Genomic DNA, 18,918 nt, shown 5'->3' with positions numbered 1-18,918 from the left:
GGAGAAGGAGGTGGTGGATTTGCAGGATCAAGAAATCAAGGTGGGTGGTGACAAGCCGTCGGTCGAGTCGGCAGGCAGCCCTGCAGATCCAGCACAAAAGAAGAAAAAGAAGATCCTGCGTGTGGTGCCTGAGAGCGATGTGAAATATGTCATGAGTTACAAGCCGTTGCCCCAAAGGACGGAGTGTGGCCAGATAGCGTTATCAAAAAGTGCCCAGAGCTGGCCGCATGCTATTATGCCACCAGGGCCAATACGGATGAGGTCGTGGAGGACATGCAACGGAGGATGCTCGAGACACAGAAAGACTACAGGCAACAGCTGAAAAACAAGGGCATAGTCACCTACGAGGAGGAGGTTGATGAGGACTACGACGAAGACGAAGACTACGCTCCACTGCATCCACCGGGTCGGAGGAGGCACCGACCTGGCGTCATGAAAAATCGCCAAGGAGAGATTAGGAGGCTGAATTAAATTACAAATCAAGCAACTCTATCTAGCTATATCATCATGCTTCCAGCTCTTCGTTTTCTTCTTCTTAAATACTTTGTTTGTGAACCTGGTTCAGTTATGTCTTCCGTATGATCATCTAGGCGCCATGAAGGATTTTATTTTGTCTTGTTTTCTTACTGGATTATGAGTCACATGCCAGTTGTGCTATATACAGACAAGGAATATTTGTTCTTTGTGGTTTTGTCCATTTACTGTATTCTCTGATTGTTAGAGCCTGACAACACCGGGATTGCAAATTCAACATGCGAGTATTTCTAAAGAACATCAATATGCGACAGACACCTTGGAAGCCACAGGATAATTGTGTGCTATGCAAATCATATAACAAGGTTGGTGTCGTTTCTTGTGTTTTTGTTCATTTATTTTCTATATACCGCCCCTTTATGTCTCCTTTGCATCCACCCTGGTGTCATGAAAAATCATCAAGGAGAGACGAGGAAGTTTAATTAAATTAGATCCAAACAAATCTATCTAGTTTTTTTTTTGTTTGAGAAATCTATCTAACTATATATTGACATAAAGCCGTGGTTCTTTCAGCACATCAGTCGTGTCTTTCCTATGAACACCTAAGGCGCCAGGAAGGTTTTTATTCCCATTTTATTTTGGCTGTTTCGACTGGACTTATATGTCCCAGGCTAATTGTGCTATGAAAATAGCAAGAAGAATTATATGTTCCTTCTGGATTATGGTTTTGTTCACTATGTTCTTTCATTGTCAAGTGTCATAAGTAAGCACAGTAACACTAGAATTAGAACATCATTATGTGATCTCTGGAAACCCGAAGATCCCTGTGTTCTATGCAAAGCAAATACCAAGAAGATTGATGTTTTTCTTCTTCTGGTTTCATTCAGTTATCTATAGTCCTATTAGACTTGTGGCAGTTGTAAGCACGGTACCTAGGACAAGATTGCAAAATCGTTGTGAATATCAATTTAAATGAATAAGCTACGGATTTAGTGTATTCCGGGTCATATGTTTATCTGCATGTTGATTTTGAATTCTCTTTCAGCCTTCTTTTTTCCGTGACCTTTCAGAACATAGACAGACAGATCATTTGCATCAGAGCAGGAAAACCAAAAGATTGCAATCCTTATTCATTACTATGCCAGACTGAAATTTGTAAACAGAAAAGTGAAACAAAATAAAAATTCAGAGAAGGCATTGCAACTACGAAGACACCACAGTCCAGTGACTTTGTAGGCACCTTTTGCCGGTCTGCTATCTACTCCCTTCGTTCCGAATTACTTGTCGTAAGTATGGATGTATCTAGATGTACTTTAGTTCTAGATACATTCATTTCTGCGACGAGTAATTTAGAACAGAGGGAGTAGTAGCCCTTGCACCAACTTTGAATTATTGATGCACCGTGTCCTTAGTCCTCACACCGTAATGGCAATGGCATGCGAACGATAGACTCTTTGCACTGTTCAGAGTAGCCTCCACCAGACCATTTAATCTCAAAAAAGGAACCAGTACTTCTATCAGGAATGTTTATACTATACCTTTTTAACTTACATCACAGAAGTTGTACTGGCTATATATATACCACTTAATTCATGCAGTTGATATTTTCGCAACAACATGGCAGCTCTGTAAGAACGAGTTTTCAAACATAACCTTTCTAGAAAATACAATGGAAAAACATTATTTTCACTTATCAACTAAGAACATTCCGAGCCTTTAAAATCTGAAGCACACTATCTTCTCTTCAAATTCTGATAGGTTGTTCAGCAGATAGGTAGGGGTTCACCATTCCACTCCTTGAGGCACTCGAGCAGCGCGTCGATGTGCTTTCCCTGGTTCATGGCGATGAACACCTTGTCCACCTCTTCGCCAGGAGATCGCGTCTTCTCCCCAGTCAAGTACTCAGTCCCAAGCTCGTTGCGGACGAACCGGTAGAGCGGGTACGACCGGCACTCGGTGATGCGGTTCTGCTGCGCAGCGATGCCATTCTCCACAGCACTCCGGGCAGCCTCGACCTCCTTTGGCAGCACAACACGGAGCTCCTGCTCAAACATGGCAAGCTTGGCAAAAACCGATGTCTCCACATCGTGCTCGGCATCACCATTGGCCAGGGCGTGCTCCACAAGAACAGCTCGCATCTTCTGCATCAGTGGATAGTTGGCGCTGCAAGGGTCGTCTGCGTACGTGAATACCGCCTCGCGGTCGATTGTGAGCAGCAGGTCCTTCTCGCAGAAGCGTGCATTGTGGAGATGACCATTGTTGTTGGTGCTTAGTGTTTTCCTGGCCACCGTCTTCACACAGCTCTTGACCGCATCCTTGACATTTTCCTCGAGGTGGCGGAGGTCAATGGCCTGGCACAACGCGACCAAGAATGTAGAGGACATGAGCTTTAGTATGTCAATGGATTCGGCGGTCTTCCTAGCAGATATGAGACCGAGAGAGTTGACGTCTTGATTGTGTTGCTCCGCGCTCTGGACATGGTTGGTCACCGGGTTGCCTAGGAACTGGAGCTCAGAGCAGTACGAGGCCATGGCTATCTCAGCACCCTTGAGGCCATAGTCCAAGCTCGGGTTGCGGCCGCCAGAGAGGTTTGAAGGCAAACCGTTGTTGTAGAAGTCATTCACCAGCTCCGTGAACTGCGCAAACATGAGCTTGCCGATCGCGGCAATGGCGAGCCTTGTGTTGTCCATGGACACGCCGATAGGCGTGCCTTGAAAGTTTCCGCCGTGGATGGCCTTGCCACGGGAGACGTCGATGAGTGGGTTGTCGTTGACGGAGTTGATCTCCCGCTCAATCGACTTCGTGGCAGCACGGATGACCTCAATTTGGGGGCCAAGCCACTGCGGCGAAGTGCGAAGCGCATACCTGTCTTGCTTTGGCTTCATTAATGGGTCGAGCTCACCAAGCTTCTTCGCAAGTGCCATGTAGGAGCTTCCTTCAAGGATGTGCTCCATGATGGCGGCAGCCTCAATCTGCCCAGGGTGGTGCTTCAGTTTGTGGGTCAAGTGGTTGGTGTACTCCGGCTTGCCATTCATGACCTCGCAGAAAACTGCCGACAGAACCTCAGCAAGGACGCCGAGGATGTTAGCCTCGAAAAGAACCATGGACGCAAGCCCCGAGCCAACAGCCGTGCCATTCACCATGGCAAGCCCTTCCTTGGGCTGCAGCTCGAAGAAGCCATGCTGGATGCCGGCGATCTTGAACGCCTCGGCTGCGTTAACCTTGCTGCCGTCTGGAGCCGTGGCCACGGAGTTTGCCCGGCCAGTCACCAGGCCCGCAATATAGGAAAGCGGGACGAGGTCACCAGACGCGGTAATCGTGCCCCGGAGTGGCAGGCATGGCGTCACGTTGGCGTTGAGAAGTTTGGCGATCGTCTCGAGTATCTCGAAGCGGATGCCGGAGTACCCCTGGAGCAGGGTGTTGACGCGGACTAGCATCGCAGCCCTTGTCGTCGCGGCGGGTAGGACATGGTTGTGGCCACCAGTGCCGAAGGCTCCGGCGTTAAGAAATCTGATGAAGAGACAAGAAATAGGCAAAACAAATAAGGCTTCCATATATAACCCAGAGACACACAGATGATCACTCATTTCTAAGTTGTTCACTTGAATGAATACGTACCTGATGAGCTCCCTCTGGAGAGCACCCCCCTCCTTGGTCCTCCGGTGAGAAGTAGCACCGAAGCCGGTGGTGACGCCATAGCTGTCGGTGCCGTTGGCCATGCTGTTCATGACCCAGTCGCTGCTCTCCTTTACGCGGCCGCGGGCGGACTCGTCGAGCTCCACCCTGGTGTCGCTGCCGGCGGCCACCGCGGCGACCATGGCGATGGTCAGGCTGGCGCCCTCCATGGTCACCACCGGCCTACGGTACTCCTCCACCATCCGCTTCACCGCGTCCAGATGGCTCCCAGACAGCTCCTCCGCCGCCTTCCCCCAGTTCAGCGGGTCGGCCCGCGCAAGCTGCGCCACGCACAAGCCATCGCCGTTGGCGGCGACGTGCGCTCTGTTGTCGCACTCCATGGTGATGTGCAAAGAAGTAGGGAAACAGGTAAGCTAGAAGCTGGCAGGTCTTGCGCTGGATGAATTCTGGTAGGCCGTAGGCGGATTTGCGCTGGAGAGAGCTCAAGTTGCAGATGAAGGTGAGCTCTTCTTGGAGAGGAATGGAGGTTGAGGAAGGGTTAAGTAGGCAGGGTGGGTGCCGGGTGTGGGTTGGTGTGGCTTTGACCGCTTGACGATGGTGGCAGGTGCGCAAGATGGTGGGTGCGGGGAAGAAGAGAGGCCGAGTCATGTGCTCCATTTTCTTGCGCCCTCACATGCTAAGTGTTCGGTGTGAATCATGCCATGCATCATGTGCTTGTGTGTTAATTTAACCAGGTGCATTCCTCTGTTAATCATGCAGCGACCTAGCTTGAGTTATGAACGTGCAACTCTACTAATGTAAACATGTGTCTTTTTGTCCACAATTGGAATGTTTCAAACAAGCGTGCTGGCTGCTTCCACGATACATAAACTACTATATAGGAAATCTACGCAGGGTCTCTGCTTTGACAAAGTGTGTGACTCCATAGCGAGTGGGGCTCTGCATGCTCTGGACAACGGGAGTTGTTATCTGCTAATGATTCATGGACAATGTTTTTACTTTCACTATTTCCTCTGTTCATTTTTGTAAGTTGTTTAGGACATTTAAACATGAAATTGAACTATTTTAGATGATGTCTTAAATGTCTAAAAGGTCTTACAAAAATGAACGGAGGGAGTAGTATTTTGTCGACCAACCCCACATATTCTACTTAAACATGGGGATATTCCAGTTTGCAGGTGGTCTGGCCATAGCGGGCTGCATGCATGCCACTGCCACCGCTTGAAAGATACATTTTTTGCTATATTTTGCTAGCTTTCCGACAGAAAATCTGGAAGCAAACATTTGACTTGGAGGATATCATGATTTTGCACATTGGGAATATACATGATCACAAGATACCACCATAATTTTCTAGGAAGCAAATAATCTGACTTAGATGGTGCTCCTTCACAAAGGTGCAAAACAGAGGGAATTTCTTAAAAATAATAAGAAATAAAAAATGGTCAAGGGATGGCTTGGGCTTGACATATATCGTAGAGTATAGTTTGGAAAAGATTTTACTAGTTAAGCTCACGCTAATTTTGAAATTAAAAAATTGGCTAACCATTTTCTTGAATTAAATTCAGAGAGAGAAATCCAAAGCAAAAAAGAAGAAAAGGCAAATGAAAATCCAGGAAAAAAACAGGGTCAAATTTGTGAAATTTGGTCTGTGAAAGCTGAAATACCCACTGAATGACATTCACAACCACCTATCAGATTGGCGCCGCCACGACCAGCCGCGAGACCACCCCGGGCCATCGCCTTGAGCTGTGTCATGGACCACCGCCGCCAAAGTGTCGCCGTCACCTGGAGGAGCCCGCGCAACGCCACCATGTAGGACCACACCACCACATTAGATCCGAGAGGGATCCACGCAGCCGCCACACGTCCGACACACCCCGAGCAGCCGCCAAGCCACCGGCAACACCGCGCCGCATCGTCGACCAGATTGATGGCAAAACAAAATCGATGCTCCGAAAATACTTTTCGAAAGTAATTTGGACCATTGATTTTTTTACACGTCTTCCACGAATGTAATCTAATGATGAAAATTTGCAAACACTAAGTTTAGCATATAAAAATTCAAGAATGTTGATTTTTTATTTTGATTTTACCATTCATATGAGCTCATTTGAGCTTAAGCTCAGAAGGGTACTTTCGGCCATAGACAATTGCTTAGTTTGGTTTGCCACTTCAACTGTTGAACTCGTCCTGCGAATGCTTTTTTACGCGTATCACCAACCCACCGAGGAAATCCTTATGGTTGGTAAAATTCTCAGGACATACTTGTGCATAGCTAATTATTGTACAATTATTAGTACCACACGATGCCTCTATATCTCTGACCAATGTTAGAAGTCCCGGTAAAGAAATCGAGCACTAATAATAACCGGAGTTGTTGGCAATCATGGACAAAGTCAAGTATCAACCTGCTCACAAAACAAGTCAAATATCAGACCATGAACGCCCGGTTGGTGTGCTCAATATTTCCGATAGCCAGAACCTCAACTTAATCAAGAATCTGACATGTATGTATGACTGTATGTATGCGATGCGAATGAAGTAATTTACAGGAAATCATTTCCATGCTACATTTTGGGTTTATAAAATCGCCCTTTATCGAAGAAAAAAGGGGAATCATTTCCACTGAGTCATGAATAAACATGATTGCGATCGCCGTTCACGCTGGTGATGTTTGAGCGGATGCGCAAGAGGATGACCGCAGTTTTTCTGGGGAATCTTGTCCACTGAGCAGAGTCAAGTCTGTGTGAAGCGAATAAACAGGAAATGTTGGTTTCCTTTTCTTTGGATGAAGCGAGACTGTATCTTTCACACGGTGACACGAATAAACAGGAAATGTTGGTTTCCTTTTCTTTGGATGAAGCTTACAATTGATCACTGAGGGAACAAAATGAGTACACGACTGACTGACCATCTAGCGGGACTGAGGTCTGAGGGTGGATCGTCTCATTTTAAGACAACTGTTCGTGAAACACGAGGGTAATCGTCTGCCCTACTTGCATTAGAAAATACTGGAGTGCAAGCTCGAGTTTAAATAGATATATGTGGGGTTCGTCGCACCCACACAAAAATACTACTGTAGTGAAAGCTTAGGAACCACTGGCAGAACCCTACTCGCTTTGGAGAACAAAACCTAGCCTAAGTTTAAACAGAACCCCACACAATAATCCAGATGCAAGCATGCATGATTACCGATTAACAACAGTACAACAGTTGGTAATCTCTCTTACCCCGCACCAACCATCTTCTTCCCCGGAATAAGTCCAGTCAAACCCACCCTCCAAGTCCACACCAACCCACCACCCACACCCACCCTACCCAAGCTGCTGCCTACTTAACCCCTCCTCCCCCTCCTTTCCTCTCCAAGAAGAGCCTCCCTCACCTTCTTCTGCAATTTGAGCTCTCTTCAGTGCAAGTCCATCTACCAGAATTCATCCAGAGCCACACACATACACCCGCCCAGCCTCCAGCTTACTCGCTTTAGAACTTACTTGCACATCCCGATGGAGTTTGAGAACGCCAATGGCTTGTGCGTGGCGCAGCCGTCCAGGGCCGACCCCCTGAACTGGGGGAAGGCGGCCGAGGAGCTGTCCGGGAGCCACTTGGACGCGGTGAAGCGGATGGTGGAGGAGTACCGTAGGCCGGTGGTGACCATGGAGGGCGCCAGCCTGACCATTGCCATGGTTGCCGCTGTGGCAGCCGGCAGCGACACCAGGGTGGAGCTCGACGAGTCTGCCCGTGGCCGTGTCAAGGAGAGCAGTGACTGGGTCATGAACAGCATGGCCAACGGCACTGACAGCTACGACGTTACCACCGGCTTTGGTGCCACCTCCCACCGGAGGACCAAGGAGGGAGGAGCTCTCCAGCGGGAGCTCATCAGGTACAAACCAATTGAATTAAACGACCAACATATTAGTAGGAGTAGTTTATTTCACTTGTTTGTTGATCATGTGTACCTCTGAGTTTTGGAAACCTTATTATTTTCTTGCACTTCTTGTCTGTTCAGATTTCTTAATGCCGGAGCCTTCGGTACCGGTGGCCACGACCACGTTCTGCCCGCCGCAGCGACGAGGGCGGCGATGCTTGTCCGTGTCAACACTCTGCTCCAGGGGTACTCCGGCATCCGCTTTGAGATCCTCGAGACGGTCGCTGCGCTTCTCAACGCCAATGTGACACCATGCCTGCCGCTCCGGGGCACGATCACCGCCTCCGGCGACCTCGTCCCGCTTTCCTATATCGCAGGCCTGGTGACCGGTCGGGCAAACTCCGTGGCCACTGCTCCGGATGGTAGCAGGGTTAACGCGGCGGAGGCATTCAAGATCGCCGGCATCCAGCATGGCTTCTTTGAGCTGCAGCCCAAGGAAGGGCTTGCCATGGTGAACGGCACGGCAGTGGGCTCCGGGCTTGCGTCCATGGTGCTTTTCGAGGCTAACATCCTCAGCCTCCTTGCCGAGGTTCTATCGGCTGTCTTCTGCGAGGTCATGAACGGCAAGCCGGAGTACACCGACCACTTGACCCACAAGCTGAAGCACCACCCTGGGCAGATCGAGGCCGCCGCCATCATGGAGCACATCCTTGAAGGAAGCTCCTACATGGCACTCGCAAAGAAGCTCGGCGAGCTTGACCCGTTGATGAAGCCAAAGCAAGATAGGTATGCGCTCCGCACATCGCCGCAGTGGCTTGGACCCCAGATTGAGGTCATCCGTGCTGCAACCAAGTCGATCGAGCGGGAGATCAACTCCGTCAATGACAACCCACTCATCGACGTCTCCCGTGGAAAGGCCATCCACGGCGGAAACTTCCAGGGCACACCTATCGGCGTGTCCATGGACAACACAAGGCTCGCCATTGCTGCGATCGGCAAGCTCATGTTTGCGCAGTTCTCAGAGCTGGTAAACGACTTCTACAACAACGGTCTGCCTTCCAACCTCTCTGGCGGGCGCAACCCGAGTTTGGACTATGGTTTCAAGGGTGCTGAGATTGCCATGGCCTCATACTGCTCCGAGCTCCAGTTCTTAGGCAACCCGGTGACCAACCATGTCCAGAGCGCTGAGCAACACAACCAAGATGTCAACTCTCTTGGTCTCATCTCCTCCCGGAAGACCGCCGAGGCCATTGACATACTCAAGCTCATGTCCTCTACATTCATGGTCGCCTTGTGCCAGGCCATTGACCTCCGTCACCTCGAGGAGAATATCAAGGATGCCGTCAAGAGCTGTGTGAAGATTGCAGCCAGGAAGACACTCAGCACCAACAACAATGGACATCTCCACAACGCACGCTTCTGCGAGAAGGACTTGCTGCTCACGATCGACCGTGAGGCGGTGTTCGCATACGCAGATGACCCTTGCAGCTCCAACTACCCACTGATGCAAAAGCTGCGTGCAGTTCTCATCGAGCACGCCTTGGCCAACGGTGAGGCCGAGCGCGATGTGGAGACGTCGGTGTTTGCCAAGCTTGCCGCGTTCGAGCAGGAGCTCCGTGCAGTTCTACCAAGGGAGGTCGAGGCTGCACGGACCTCAGTGGAGAACGGCACCGCCGCGCAGCAGAACCGTATTACCGAATGCCGGTCGTACCCACTCTACCGGTTTGTGCGCAAGGAGCTTGGGACTGAGTACTTGACTGGAGAGAAGACGCGGTCTCCTGGGGAAGAGGTGGACAAGGTGTTCGTCGCCATGAACCAGGGCAAGCACATCGATGGGCTGCTCGAGTGCCTCAAAGAGTGGAACGGTGAGCCCTTGCCTATCTGCTGAACAGAGGATCAAGAAACTGAAGAGAAGACAGTGTGCTTCAGATTTCAGAACGCTATGGATCTTCTTAGCTGAAGTGATAGTATTTTTTTCAATTGCATTTTCTCAAAAATCGATGTTTGGTAAGTTGGAACATTCTTACAGAGCTGCCATGTTCTTGCCAAAAAATGCAACTGCATGACTTGTACAATTTATATGATGTAAGCTAAAAGAGTGCAGTATATGATAAAAAAATCGTGATAATTATAGCGGTCCTTTTTTGAGATCAATCGTCTGTAAGGTGTGAGGAAGGAGGACATGATGCCTTCAAATTAAGTTACTGTTCTGTTGTCTCTCTGTAGTTGCTAGTTATATCGATATGATGTCATGCCTTCTATATGAATTCTTTTTCTATTTCAGTTTTCTGGTGACCCATTCTAGTCTGACATGTAATGGAAGCATGATTGTAAAATGTTTTGGTTTGATTTTAATGCTCTAATGCAGATGACTTGTCTCTCTCTGTTCCTGAATGCTTATAAGTAAGTCTAAACGGATATAGCCTCGGGCGCCTTTTTCTCTTTACGTTTTGTAAACCTTGTAAGAAAATGCAAATTCCATTATAAGAGATCTTTCACAGTATGCTTAAATGAAATCAGCTGAAGTAATTAAATCCAAATAATCTATCTCACTTATGCTAATTAGAAAAATAATGCAATCCCTGTTTTGATGTATTCTCAAGATTATCACATACTCCATGCATAGATAAACTATTTCTAACAACATGTTTATAATCAGACGAAACTGGAAGGAACTGAAAATGATATCCTATATATGTTCCCCAAATTCACCATAACTTTTGCTTCAGGGAGTTGTACATGTGAACAAGAATCAATGATGGGTATCGCATGGTCAATGTCGCTTTGCACATGGGAGTATTGAAATAAGATATTTGTAGTTCTTACCTGAAATTGCTGAGAGAGAGCTTGAAAACTTCCCACGATATTCTGCTCCATGGATATCTGATGATATATATATGTAGGGATGTCAAGGAAACATGTCTCTTTCTTGGTCCCCTTTCCCAAGTCTCTGGATGTCTCCTTTGGATTTTCTCTACATTCTGATGAGCTGAAGGCTCCATGAACATCTCCCCATAGATGGACTTGTAGAAGATATATGGCTCTTCATTATTCCCTCCTAAATCACCCTATGTCTCTTTTGATTTGTCTCTTCATTCTGATGGGCCAAAGGTTGGCTTTTCATAGTCATATATCACAAATCCGTAGTCCTGCACAAAAGCATATCACATCAATTTGGTACAAAGCTTAAATTTCATGCATAGAAACCTTACATTGAATTAAGAAAATAAGGTCATGCAATATGTCAAGTTGTACTTATTTTTTTTAAACATCAAGGAACTTAAAATTTGCATTGGCATGAATTGAAAAGGGTAAGCATAGTCAGTTGTACCTCTCTGGCTTCATGGTCATGTTTCTCATAAATATATTCCTGCTTCCGTGATTTCTTGCCAGTCCAGTACTGGGTTATTAGTCACTCTCACCCATTGTGTAGTCAAGGGTGTGGGGTCGAGGAAGTCAATAGCAAAAAAGAACACAAAAAAGAAGGGACACACAGGGGATATTCTCTCTGCTAGAAAAAAGTATGGCGAACAGGAACACACACAAAAAAGGGCACTCGTACATGGGGATATGATCTGCTAGAATGGGGAAATGGAAAATAAAACATCCTAATCTCTGCTGATCGAAACTACTTTTTGACTACTGGAAGAAAGAAACTACTAATCTCTACTTGGTCCAAACTACTGGAACAGGGAGAACCCCCTTAGATCTCTGCTTAATCCAACCTACTGAAACCTACTGGAACCAACAAATCCCCTCAGATCTACAGTATAATAGCTGAAAAGAACAAACAAACAAAATCGGGATAATGGAGAAACAAACGAAAATAAAAACAAACGAAAAAAGGCTCCCCTAAAACCTATTGTCACGGGAATGGTGGGCCCCGTCCAGAGAAGCCCAGCCCAGCTGGAGAGAACCAAGAGGAAGGCAAAGCCCAACCCACTGGTGCTAGGCCCAGAGTGGACCAAGTAGGTATATAAGGGCAGCCCGGCGCTAGGGTTGGCATCGTTGGATCACTTACCGTATCGGCGCCGTTGGGCGATGTATCTCTCCTCCCACCTCCAGGCTCTCACTCCCCGATCCCCTTCTTGCTGAGACTAATCGCACTACTACAATTCCTCTGATTTCGTGTGATTGAGTGTAATAGAGTGACCCACAATCTAGATCCGTATCATCTGGTATCATAGCCTCCAAATCCACCACCAAATTTCTCTTCCACGGCTCGATCTGGCACCGAAATTTCGCAGCCTGAAGGAGATCATGGCGGGGACAGACGTCCAGGAGCAGCTGGAGGAAGCAGCGGTGGAGTGCAGCGGCATCGCCAAGGCCCTCCTCTCGATCCAGCAGACGTTGGATCTGATGGCTCCCGCGGTCGCGAACATGGAGTCAGCGGTCGCCAAGATGGAGCCTGCGCTTGCCTCCTTGGAGCCGGTGGTGCAAGACCTGGCGGCGTGGCGCCCCGGCGTGGATACGGCTATGGGGCAATTCCTGGTCGATCTCGGTGAGATCCGCGCGGAACTGGAAAAGATGGCGCGACACACCTCGCCCCGCGACAAGATGGCGGAAACCTCGAGTTCGGCAGTGGCGGACGCGCTAGAGCTCGGGGGACACCGCAGTGGCGACGGCTACGGGCCCGATGGCCACTGCAGGGCTTCGAATCCACGGGAACTGGTTGGGGACTGGGGCTCTCCTCCCCGCGCCGTTCCCGGCCAATGGTACGGTCCTCACTCCTTTTCCCACAGTTCCCATTCCCCCACCGCCGTCGTTGGATTTTGGAAGTGGTACTGGTCATCGGGGGTATCATAAGCATGTAGATTGTCCCGGTTTTGATGGCGATAATCCTACGGGATGGCGCATTCGTTGCGAGGCTTACTTTCGTGTGTGTGGTGTTGATCCAGCAGTGTGGGTGGACACTATAGTTGTCCACTTCACTGGGGCTGCTGCCTTGTGGCTCGAGTGGTCTAAGATGCATCTTAAGGCCGCTAGTTGGGATACTTTTTGCACAGCAGTTCTAGAAAAGTTTGGTAGGTCAGAGTTTCAGCAGTTGTTGCATCGTTTTTCGAAGCTTAAGCAAGAGGGTTCAGTACTAGAATATGCAGAGCAGTTCAATGTTTCCATGCACTGCTTGCTAGCTCATCATAGCTCTTGGGATCCTTTGTTCTTTACTACTCAATTCATTGATGGGCTAGCTCATGAAATTAAAGTGGTTGTTATGTTACATCGCCCAAAAGACCTCGATACTGTTGTTTCCTTGGCTGAATTGCAGGAAGAGGTGGTTGAAATGGTGCGTCAAGAGCAAGAGGCCACTGTGGCGCAGCGCTTTGGGGCATCCAACAGCAGAACTGGGCGTTTCCCCTCACGCCCAGCCCTATCCGTGGCGGTGCCGGCGACGTCTCCGGTGGGACGCTCGAACACGTCGCTGCCTGTCACCACTCCACTCGAGACGCGACGAGGTCTGGACATCGCCAAGTCGCCCTCGAGTACTGCAGGCACAACAGCAGATGACAAGCTCAAGGCTCTTCGGGCTTTTCGCAAAGCCCGTGGTCTATGCTTCACTTGTGGCGAGCGATGGGGGCCAGGGCATGTATGTGCATCCACAGTCCAGTTACATGTCGTGGAAGAACTGGTGGGCATGATCTCGCCTCCGGTTTCTCTGGGCACTGCTGTTGCTCAGGCAGAAAGCTCTGAAGATGACCTCTGTCTTTTGTCGACGGCCGCAGTCCAAGGTACAGAAGCGCCCAAGGCATTCCGTCTGTCTGGGAAGATTGGAAACAAAGTGTTACTCATGCTAGTGGACTCGGGGAGTTCTCATAGCTTCGTCAACACCGAGATTGCTCAGGAATGGGAGGGAGTGCAAGCGATGCGCACACCTTTGAAGGTCAAGGTTGCCGATGGGGCAGTGACACTATGTGATCAAGAGGTGCCAGGCTATGAGTATGTCATCCAGGGCCATCGATTCAGCTCCACTCTCAAGTTGTTTCCATTGGGCAGTTATGATGTAGTGCTAGGCATGGATTGGCTCGAGTCTCGGGGTCTAATGACGGTTAACTGGGGGGAGAAGTTGATGACATTCCAACATGAAGGCAAGTACATTCAGTTGACAAGGACCACACCTGAGATGTCGCGTTGTCAAGCTATTTCAGGAGCGGAGCTATAGTTAATGTAGGCACGCACAGAGTTGGCGCATGTGATACTCCTAGCAGTATCCAAGCCTGTAGGAACAATCGAGCCAGTCCCAATCGAAGTGGAGGAGTTACTCACAGAATTCGCGGACTTGTTTGAAGAACCAAAAGGGTTATCACCGCAGCGAGAGTTCGATCATGCAATTGAGTTGATCCCTGGCGCTCAGCCAGTGAAACGGCGTCCGTACCGTTACAACCCAGCTCAGAAAGATGAAATCGAGGCTCAGGTAGCGGAGATGTTGCGGCAAGGGATTATTCAGATCAGCCGCAGCCCTTTCTCATCGCCCATGTTGCTAGTGCAGAAGAAAGATGGTGAATGGCGTTTTTGCGTTGACTATCGCTTCCTCAATGCGATCACCATCAAGAACCGGTTTCCCATTCCGGTAATTGACGAGTTGTTAGATGAATTGCACGACGCAACGGTGTTTACCAGTTTGGACTTGCGGTCTGGGTACCATCAGATCCGGATGCGACCCGAGGACGAGGCCAAGACAGCCTTCCAAACTCACCATGGTCATTTTGAGTTTAAAGTGATGCCCTATGGAGTCACGGGTGGGCCCCCGACCTTCCAGGGGGGTATGCATGTGGTTCTCGCTCCGTTCCTGAGAAAAGGAGTCCTGGTTTTTATTGATGATATTTTGGTGTTCAGCAAAACTTTGGCAGAGCACGTGGCGTTGCTACGGAAGGTGTTTCAGAGACTACAACAATACTCCTTGAAAGTGAAGAGGTCCAAGTGTACGTTTGCACAGCCGCAACTGCGTTACCTGGGCCATGTCATCAGCGCCAAGGGTGTGAGTACGGATCCCAAGAACACTGATAAAGTTTTAGCCTGGAAGCAACCAGAATCGGCCAAAGAAGTGAGGCAGTTTCTGGGATTGGCGGGCTATTATCGCAAGTTTGTTAAGCACTTTGGAATAATCAGCAGGCCGCTTACAGATCTTCTCAAGAAAGGAGTTCCGTTCTTGTGGACACCTACTCAAGATCAAGCCTTCAGGTTGTTGAAAACTGCTCTTACCACAACGCCTGTTTTGGCCTTGCCGGATTTTTCCAAACCATTCGTCATCGAAACGGACACGTCAGATGTTGGCATTGGTGCGGTTCTCATGCAACAGCAACATCCTATCGCTTTTCTCAGCCAGTCCTTGGGTCCCAAGCATAGGGGGCTTTTGACTTACGAGAAGGAGTGCCTAGCCATCCTTATGGCAGTTGATAGATGGCGTTCGTATCTTCTGTTGTCAGAGTTTACCATCAGAACGGATCACCGAATTCTGTCGTGTCTTGATGAGCAGAAGTTGACTACCCCCTGGCAACATAAGGTGCTCACTAAGCTGTTAGGGCTTCAATACAAGATTGAGTATCGTCGTGGGGCTACAAATGTAGCTGCTGATGCACTGTCTCGCTTGCCCGAGAGCAGCATGTGCGCCTTGTCTGTGTGCGTACCCACGTGGTTGGAGGAGATGAAGAAAGGCTATCAGAAGGACCCATCTTGCTCGAACAAGTTGGCAACTGCAGCTTCAGGGGCGCCGTTGGATGGCCCGTTCACAGTGGTTGATGGGCTGATTCGATACAAGGGCAGGGTCTGGCTCGGCTCCAACGTGACAACTCAGAAGATGGTGTTGCACGAATTGCATGCGGGAGCTTTGGGGGGACACTCAGGAGTGCACACTACATACAATCGAATCATGCGGCATTTCGTGTGGCCTAGAATGAAGCAGACTGTCAAGATCTTTGTGGCAAACTGTGCGGTATGCAAGCAGGCGAAGCCTGAGCATGTGAAGTATCCGGGGCTTCTCCAGCCTTTGCCTGTTCCGGAGCAGGCCTGGGAGATGGTGACACTGGACTTCGTGGAAGGTCTGCCTGCTTCTCGGGGGTTCAACTCTATCTTGTTCATGGTGGATAAGTTAACACGGTATGCACATTTCATTCCCTTGCGGCACCCTTATTCGGCCTTGCAAGTAGCGAAAGCTTACATGGAGAATGTGTTCAAGCTTCATGGACCGCCTAATAAAATGGTGTCAGACCGTGACCGGATCTTTACCAGTCGTGTGTGGCAGGAGCTGTGCAGGCTGACGCATACTACGCTGAACATCTCTTCTGCACAGCACCCACAGACAGATGGCACTACTGAGAGGGTCAACCAATGCATGGAACTATATCTCCGTTGCTTCGTGCATAACTGTCCTAGCAAGTGGGCAGACTGGCTGGCGTTAGCCGAGTTCTGGTATAACACCTCTTACCACTCAGCTCTTCGATCATCTCCATCTGAGGTCCTGTATGGGCACAAGCCTCGTTTCTTTGGTATCACCAATGTAGCGGATGAGGCTGTGACTGATTTGGCTGCTTGGACTAAAGAAAGAGCAACAGTGATGGCACTTGTCAACAACACCTCCACAGAGCTCAGCAAGTGATGAAGAGCAAGGCTGATCGCAAGCGTTCGGATCGGGTGTTTGCTGTTGGGGACTGGGTGTACCTCAAGCTTCAGCCGTACGCGCAGTCCTCGGTGGCAACAAGAGCTAACCACAAATTGGCATTTCGCTATTTTGGTCCCTTTCAGGTACTGGGGCGAGTTGAAGAGGTAGCATACAAGCTGGCATTGCCTGAAGCGGCGCGTATCCACCCCGTCATCCATGTCTCGCAACTCCGGTTGGGCGTGCCTCCGTCAACTCAAGTTATGCCGGAGCTGCCGACGCTCGACAAGGATCTTCTTCCTTTGCAAGTGCCCGAGCGGATCCTGCAGCGCCGATCCGTGATGTGTGGGGCTCGTCAAGTGAAGCAGGTCTTCGTGCGTTGGTCCGGGTTCCCCGACTCGTTGGCCACCTGGGAAGACGAAGTACCTCTGAAGTCCAGGTTTCCCAGAGCTCTGGCTTGGGGTCAAGCCAATTCTCAAGGAGAGGGGAATGTCACGGGAATGGTGGGCCCCGTCCAGAGAAGCCCAGCCCAGCTGGAGAGAACCAAGAGGAAGGCAAAGCCCAACCCACTGGTGCTAGGCCCAGAGTGGACCAAGTAGGTATATAAGGGCAGCCCGGCGCTAGGGTTGGCATCGTTGGATCACTTACCGTATCGGCGCCGTTGGGCGATGTATCTCTCCTCCCACCTCCAGGCTCTCACTCCCCGATCCCCTTCTTGCTGAGACTAATCGCACTACTACAATTCCTCTGATTTCGTGTGATTGATGTAATAGAGTGACCCACAATCTAGATCCGTATCACCTATCCAGAGCTCTTAGGGATCGTTTGGTTGCACAGGCACCATACCCAGCGTAGCAAAGCCCCATCGGGGGAAATTTTCATGGCAACTGGGATCCCTTCCAACACACGGGGAAAATTTCTTTTGTCATTTGGTGCGGAAAGGAGGCAGGGGAGTAGGGGACGAGGTGGAGCAGCGGAGGCAGCGGGGACGAGGTGAATTCTCCCGACGTCAAGTGGCCGTGATTTACTGCCCAGGGAAAGGAAGTGATCAGGGATGGAAAGTCCCTACCCGATGGCACCAAATGGCCCTCCAGAAAAACCGGGGCACAATTTAATGGTTGTTTCCGCGCCCGGGAAAATGACGGGATCCCCCCGGGATCCCTTGCTACCAAATGAGGCCTTAGAAACCCTCCCTATCCCAGACACACGAAGAACCGGTAAGAAGAACCCCAACAGGAAAAAAGAAAAACAAGCAAACAGCCAGGACAAGGGCCAAAACAAGACAAGCCACTTCTAGCACGAATCTTGAAGCAAAGAAAGATCCGAAAAGGGTGCGTCCACTGAAATTTTGACTGAGATTTAGCGATTCTGGAGATGAAATATAGACACACAGGACTGGGTGTGACCAATGACTTGACCACTCACGCATATCTAGTCCTAATTTTCGGTGGCATGCTTGTGGTGGCGTTCACATGTGCACGAGAGGATGGCCGTTGTTTTTTCTAAGAAATGCAATGAGGACTCAAGTCTGGCAAGTCAAGTGGCACTAAGGGCATGTACAATGATTGATAAGATAGTTTTATCTTAAGTCTTGCATGTAATTTAAAGAAGACAAAAAAATATATCTACAATGGGTCATATCTTAGCCTTATTTTAAATAACTAGCTATTTCTAAAAATATGATGAGATAAATTGTGGTAAGAGATCATCTCTTGTCTTCTCTTAAATAAGTGAAGACAAGCTTTTTCTTATGATTTCTCTTTCCTCCATCTCATCATTTATCCTATGTGGCATTGTTAAGATAGAACCATTGTACATGCCCTAAGAAAACTGGCAAGTCAAGTGGCACCGTATCTTTCACACGGTGGCATACAGGCAGCGCGCGCACGTGCAAGCTTAAATTTAAATAGAATATGTGGTGTTCGTCGCACCCCACAAAATACTAGTGTAAGTGAAAGCTCTTATGGATCATTAGCAGATAACAACTACTGTTGTCCAGAGCATGCAGAACCCCACTCACTTTGGACGAGTCACAGATACTTTGTCAAAGCAAAGACCATACGTCCGTGTAGCTGTTTTTTTAATAAGATTTCCTATAGTAGTAGTTTATGCATCGTGCAAGCAGCCACTACGTACGCTTGTTTGAAACGTTCACCATCGGAAGGAAGAAGACGAGTGGCTTGGACCAAGTAGCTAGATTCGTTTGCCCTAAGAGCAAATTGGGTTGTTGCATCCATGATTAACACACAAGAATACACCAACCCAGCCTAAGACCAATCCAGCGGTCAAGTCCACACCCACCCACCAACCCACCCTGCCTAGTTTGCTGCCTATTTAACCCCTCCTCTCC

The 18,918-nt window shown here is 49.1% G+C and overlaps 2 protein-coding genes across 2 annotated transcripts; one reads left to right on the top strand and one right to left on the bottom strand.

The window, feature by feature from the left end:
• Positions 1-2,031: 2,031 nt before the first annotated feature.
• On the bottom strand, positions 2,032-4,642 carry LOC125544174 (phenylalanine ammonia-lyase-like). The gene is made up of 2 exons (XM_048707765.1): positions 4,093-4,642; positions 2,032-3,984 (listed from the first exon to the last, which is right to left on the bottom strand). The coding sequence occupies exons 1-2, from the start codon at positions 4,488-4,490 to the stop codon at positions 2,238-2,240; spliced, it is 2,145 nt and encodes a 714-aa protein (XP_048563722.1). The 5' UTR covers positions 4,491-4,642; the 3' UTR covers positions 2,032-2,237.
• A 2,848-nt stretch (positions 4,643-7,490) lies between these two features.
• On the top strand, positions 7,491-10,132 carry LOC125544164 (phenylalanine ammonia-lyase-like). The gene is made up of 2 exons (XM_048707758.1): positions 7,491-7,993; positions 8,120-10,132. The coding sequence occupies exons 1-2, from the start codon at positions 7,617-7,619 to the stop codon at positions 9,864-9,866; spliced, it is 2,124 nt and encodes a 707-aa protein (XP_048563715.1). The 5' UTR covers positions 7,491-7,616; the 3' UTR covers positions 9,867-10,132.
• The last annotated feature ends 8,786 nt before the right edge of the window (positions 10,133-18,918 follow it).

The sequence above is a fragment of the Triticum urartu genome, chromosome 1, assembly GCF_003073215.2.
Source record: "Triticum urartu cultivar G1812 chromosome 1, Tu2.1, whole genome shotgun sequence".
In the NCBI taxonomy this organism is placed as follows: Eukaryota; Viridiplantae; Streptophyta; class Magnoliopsida; order Poales; family Poaceae; genus Triticum; species Triticum urartu.
The sequence above is the reverse complement of the archived record's forward strand: the minus strand, read 5'-3'. Positions and strand labels throughout refer to the sequence as shown.

Coding starts and splice junctions, on each gene's coding strand:
- LOC125544174 (XM_048707765.1), bottom strand. CDS start 4,490: ATGGAGTGCGACAACAGAGCGCACGTCGCCGCCAACGGCGATGGCTTG. Junction 3,985..4,092: donor CTCCAGAGGGAGCTCATCAG/GTACGTATTCAT, acceptor TCTCTTCATCAG/ATTTCTTAACGCCGGAGCCT.
- LOC125544164 (XM_048707758.1), top strand. CDS start 7,617: ATGGAGTTTGAGAACGCCAATGGCTTGTGCGTGGCGCAGCCGTCCAGG. Junction 7,994..8,119: donor CTCCAGCGGGAGCTCATCAG/GTACAAACCAAT, acceptor TTGTCTGTTCAG/ATTTCTTAATGCCGGAGCCT.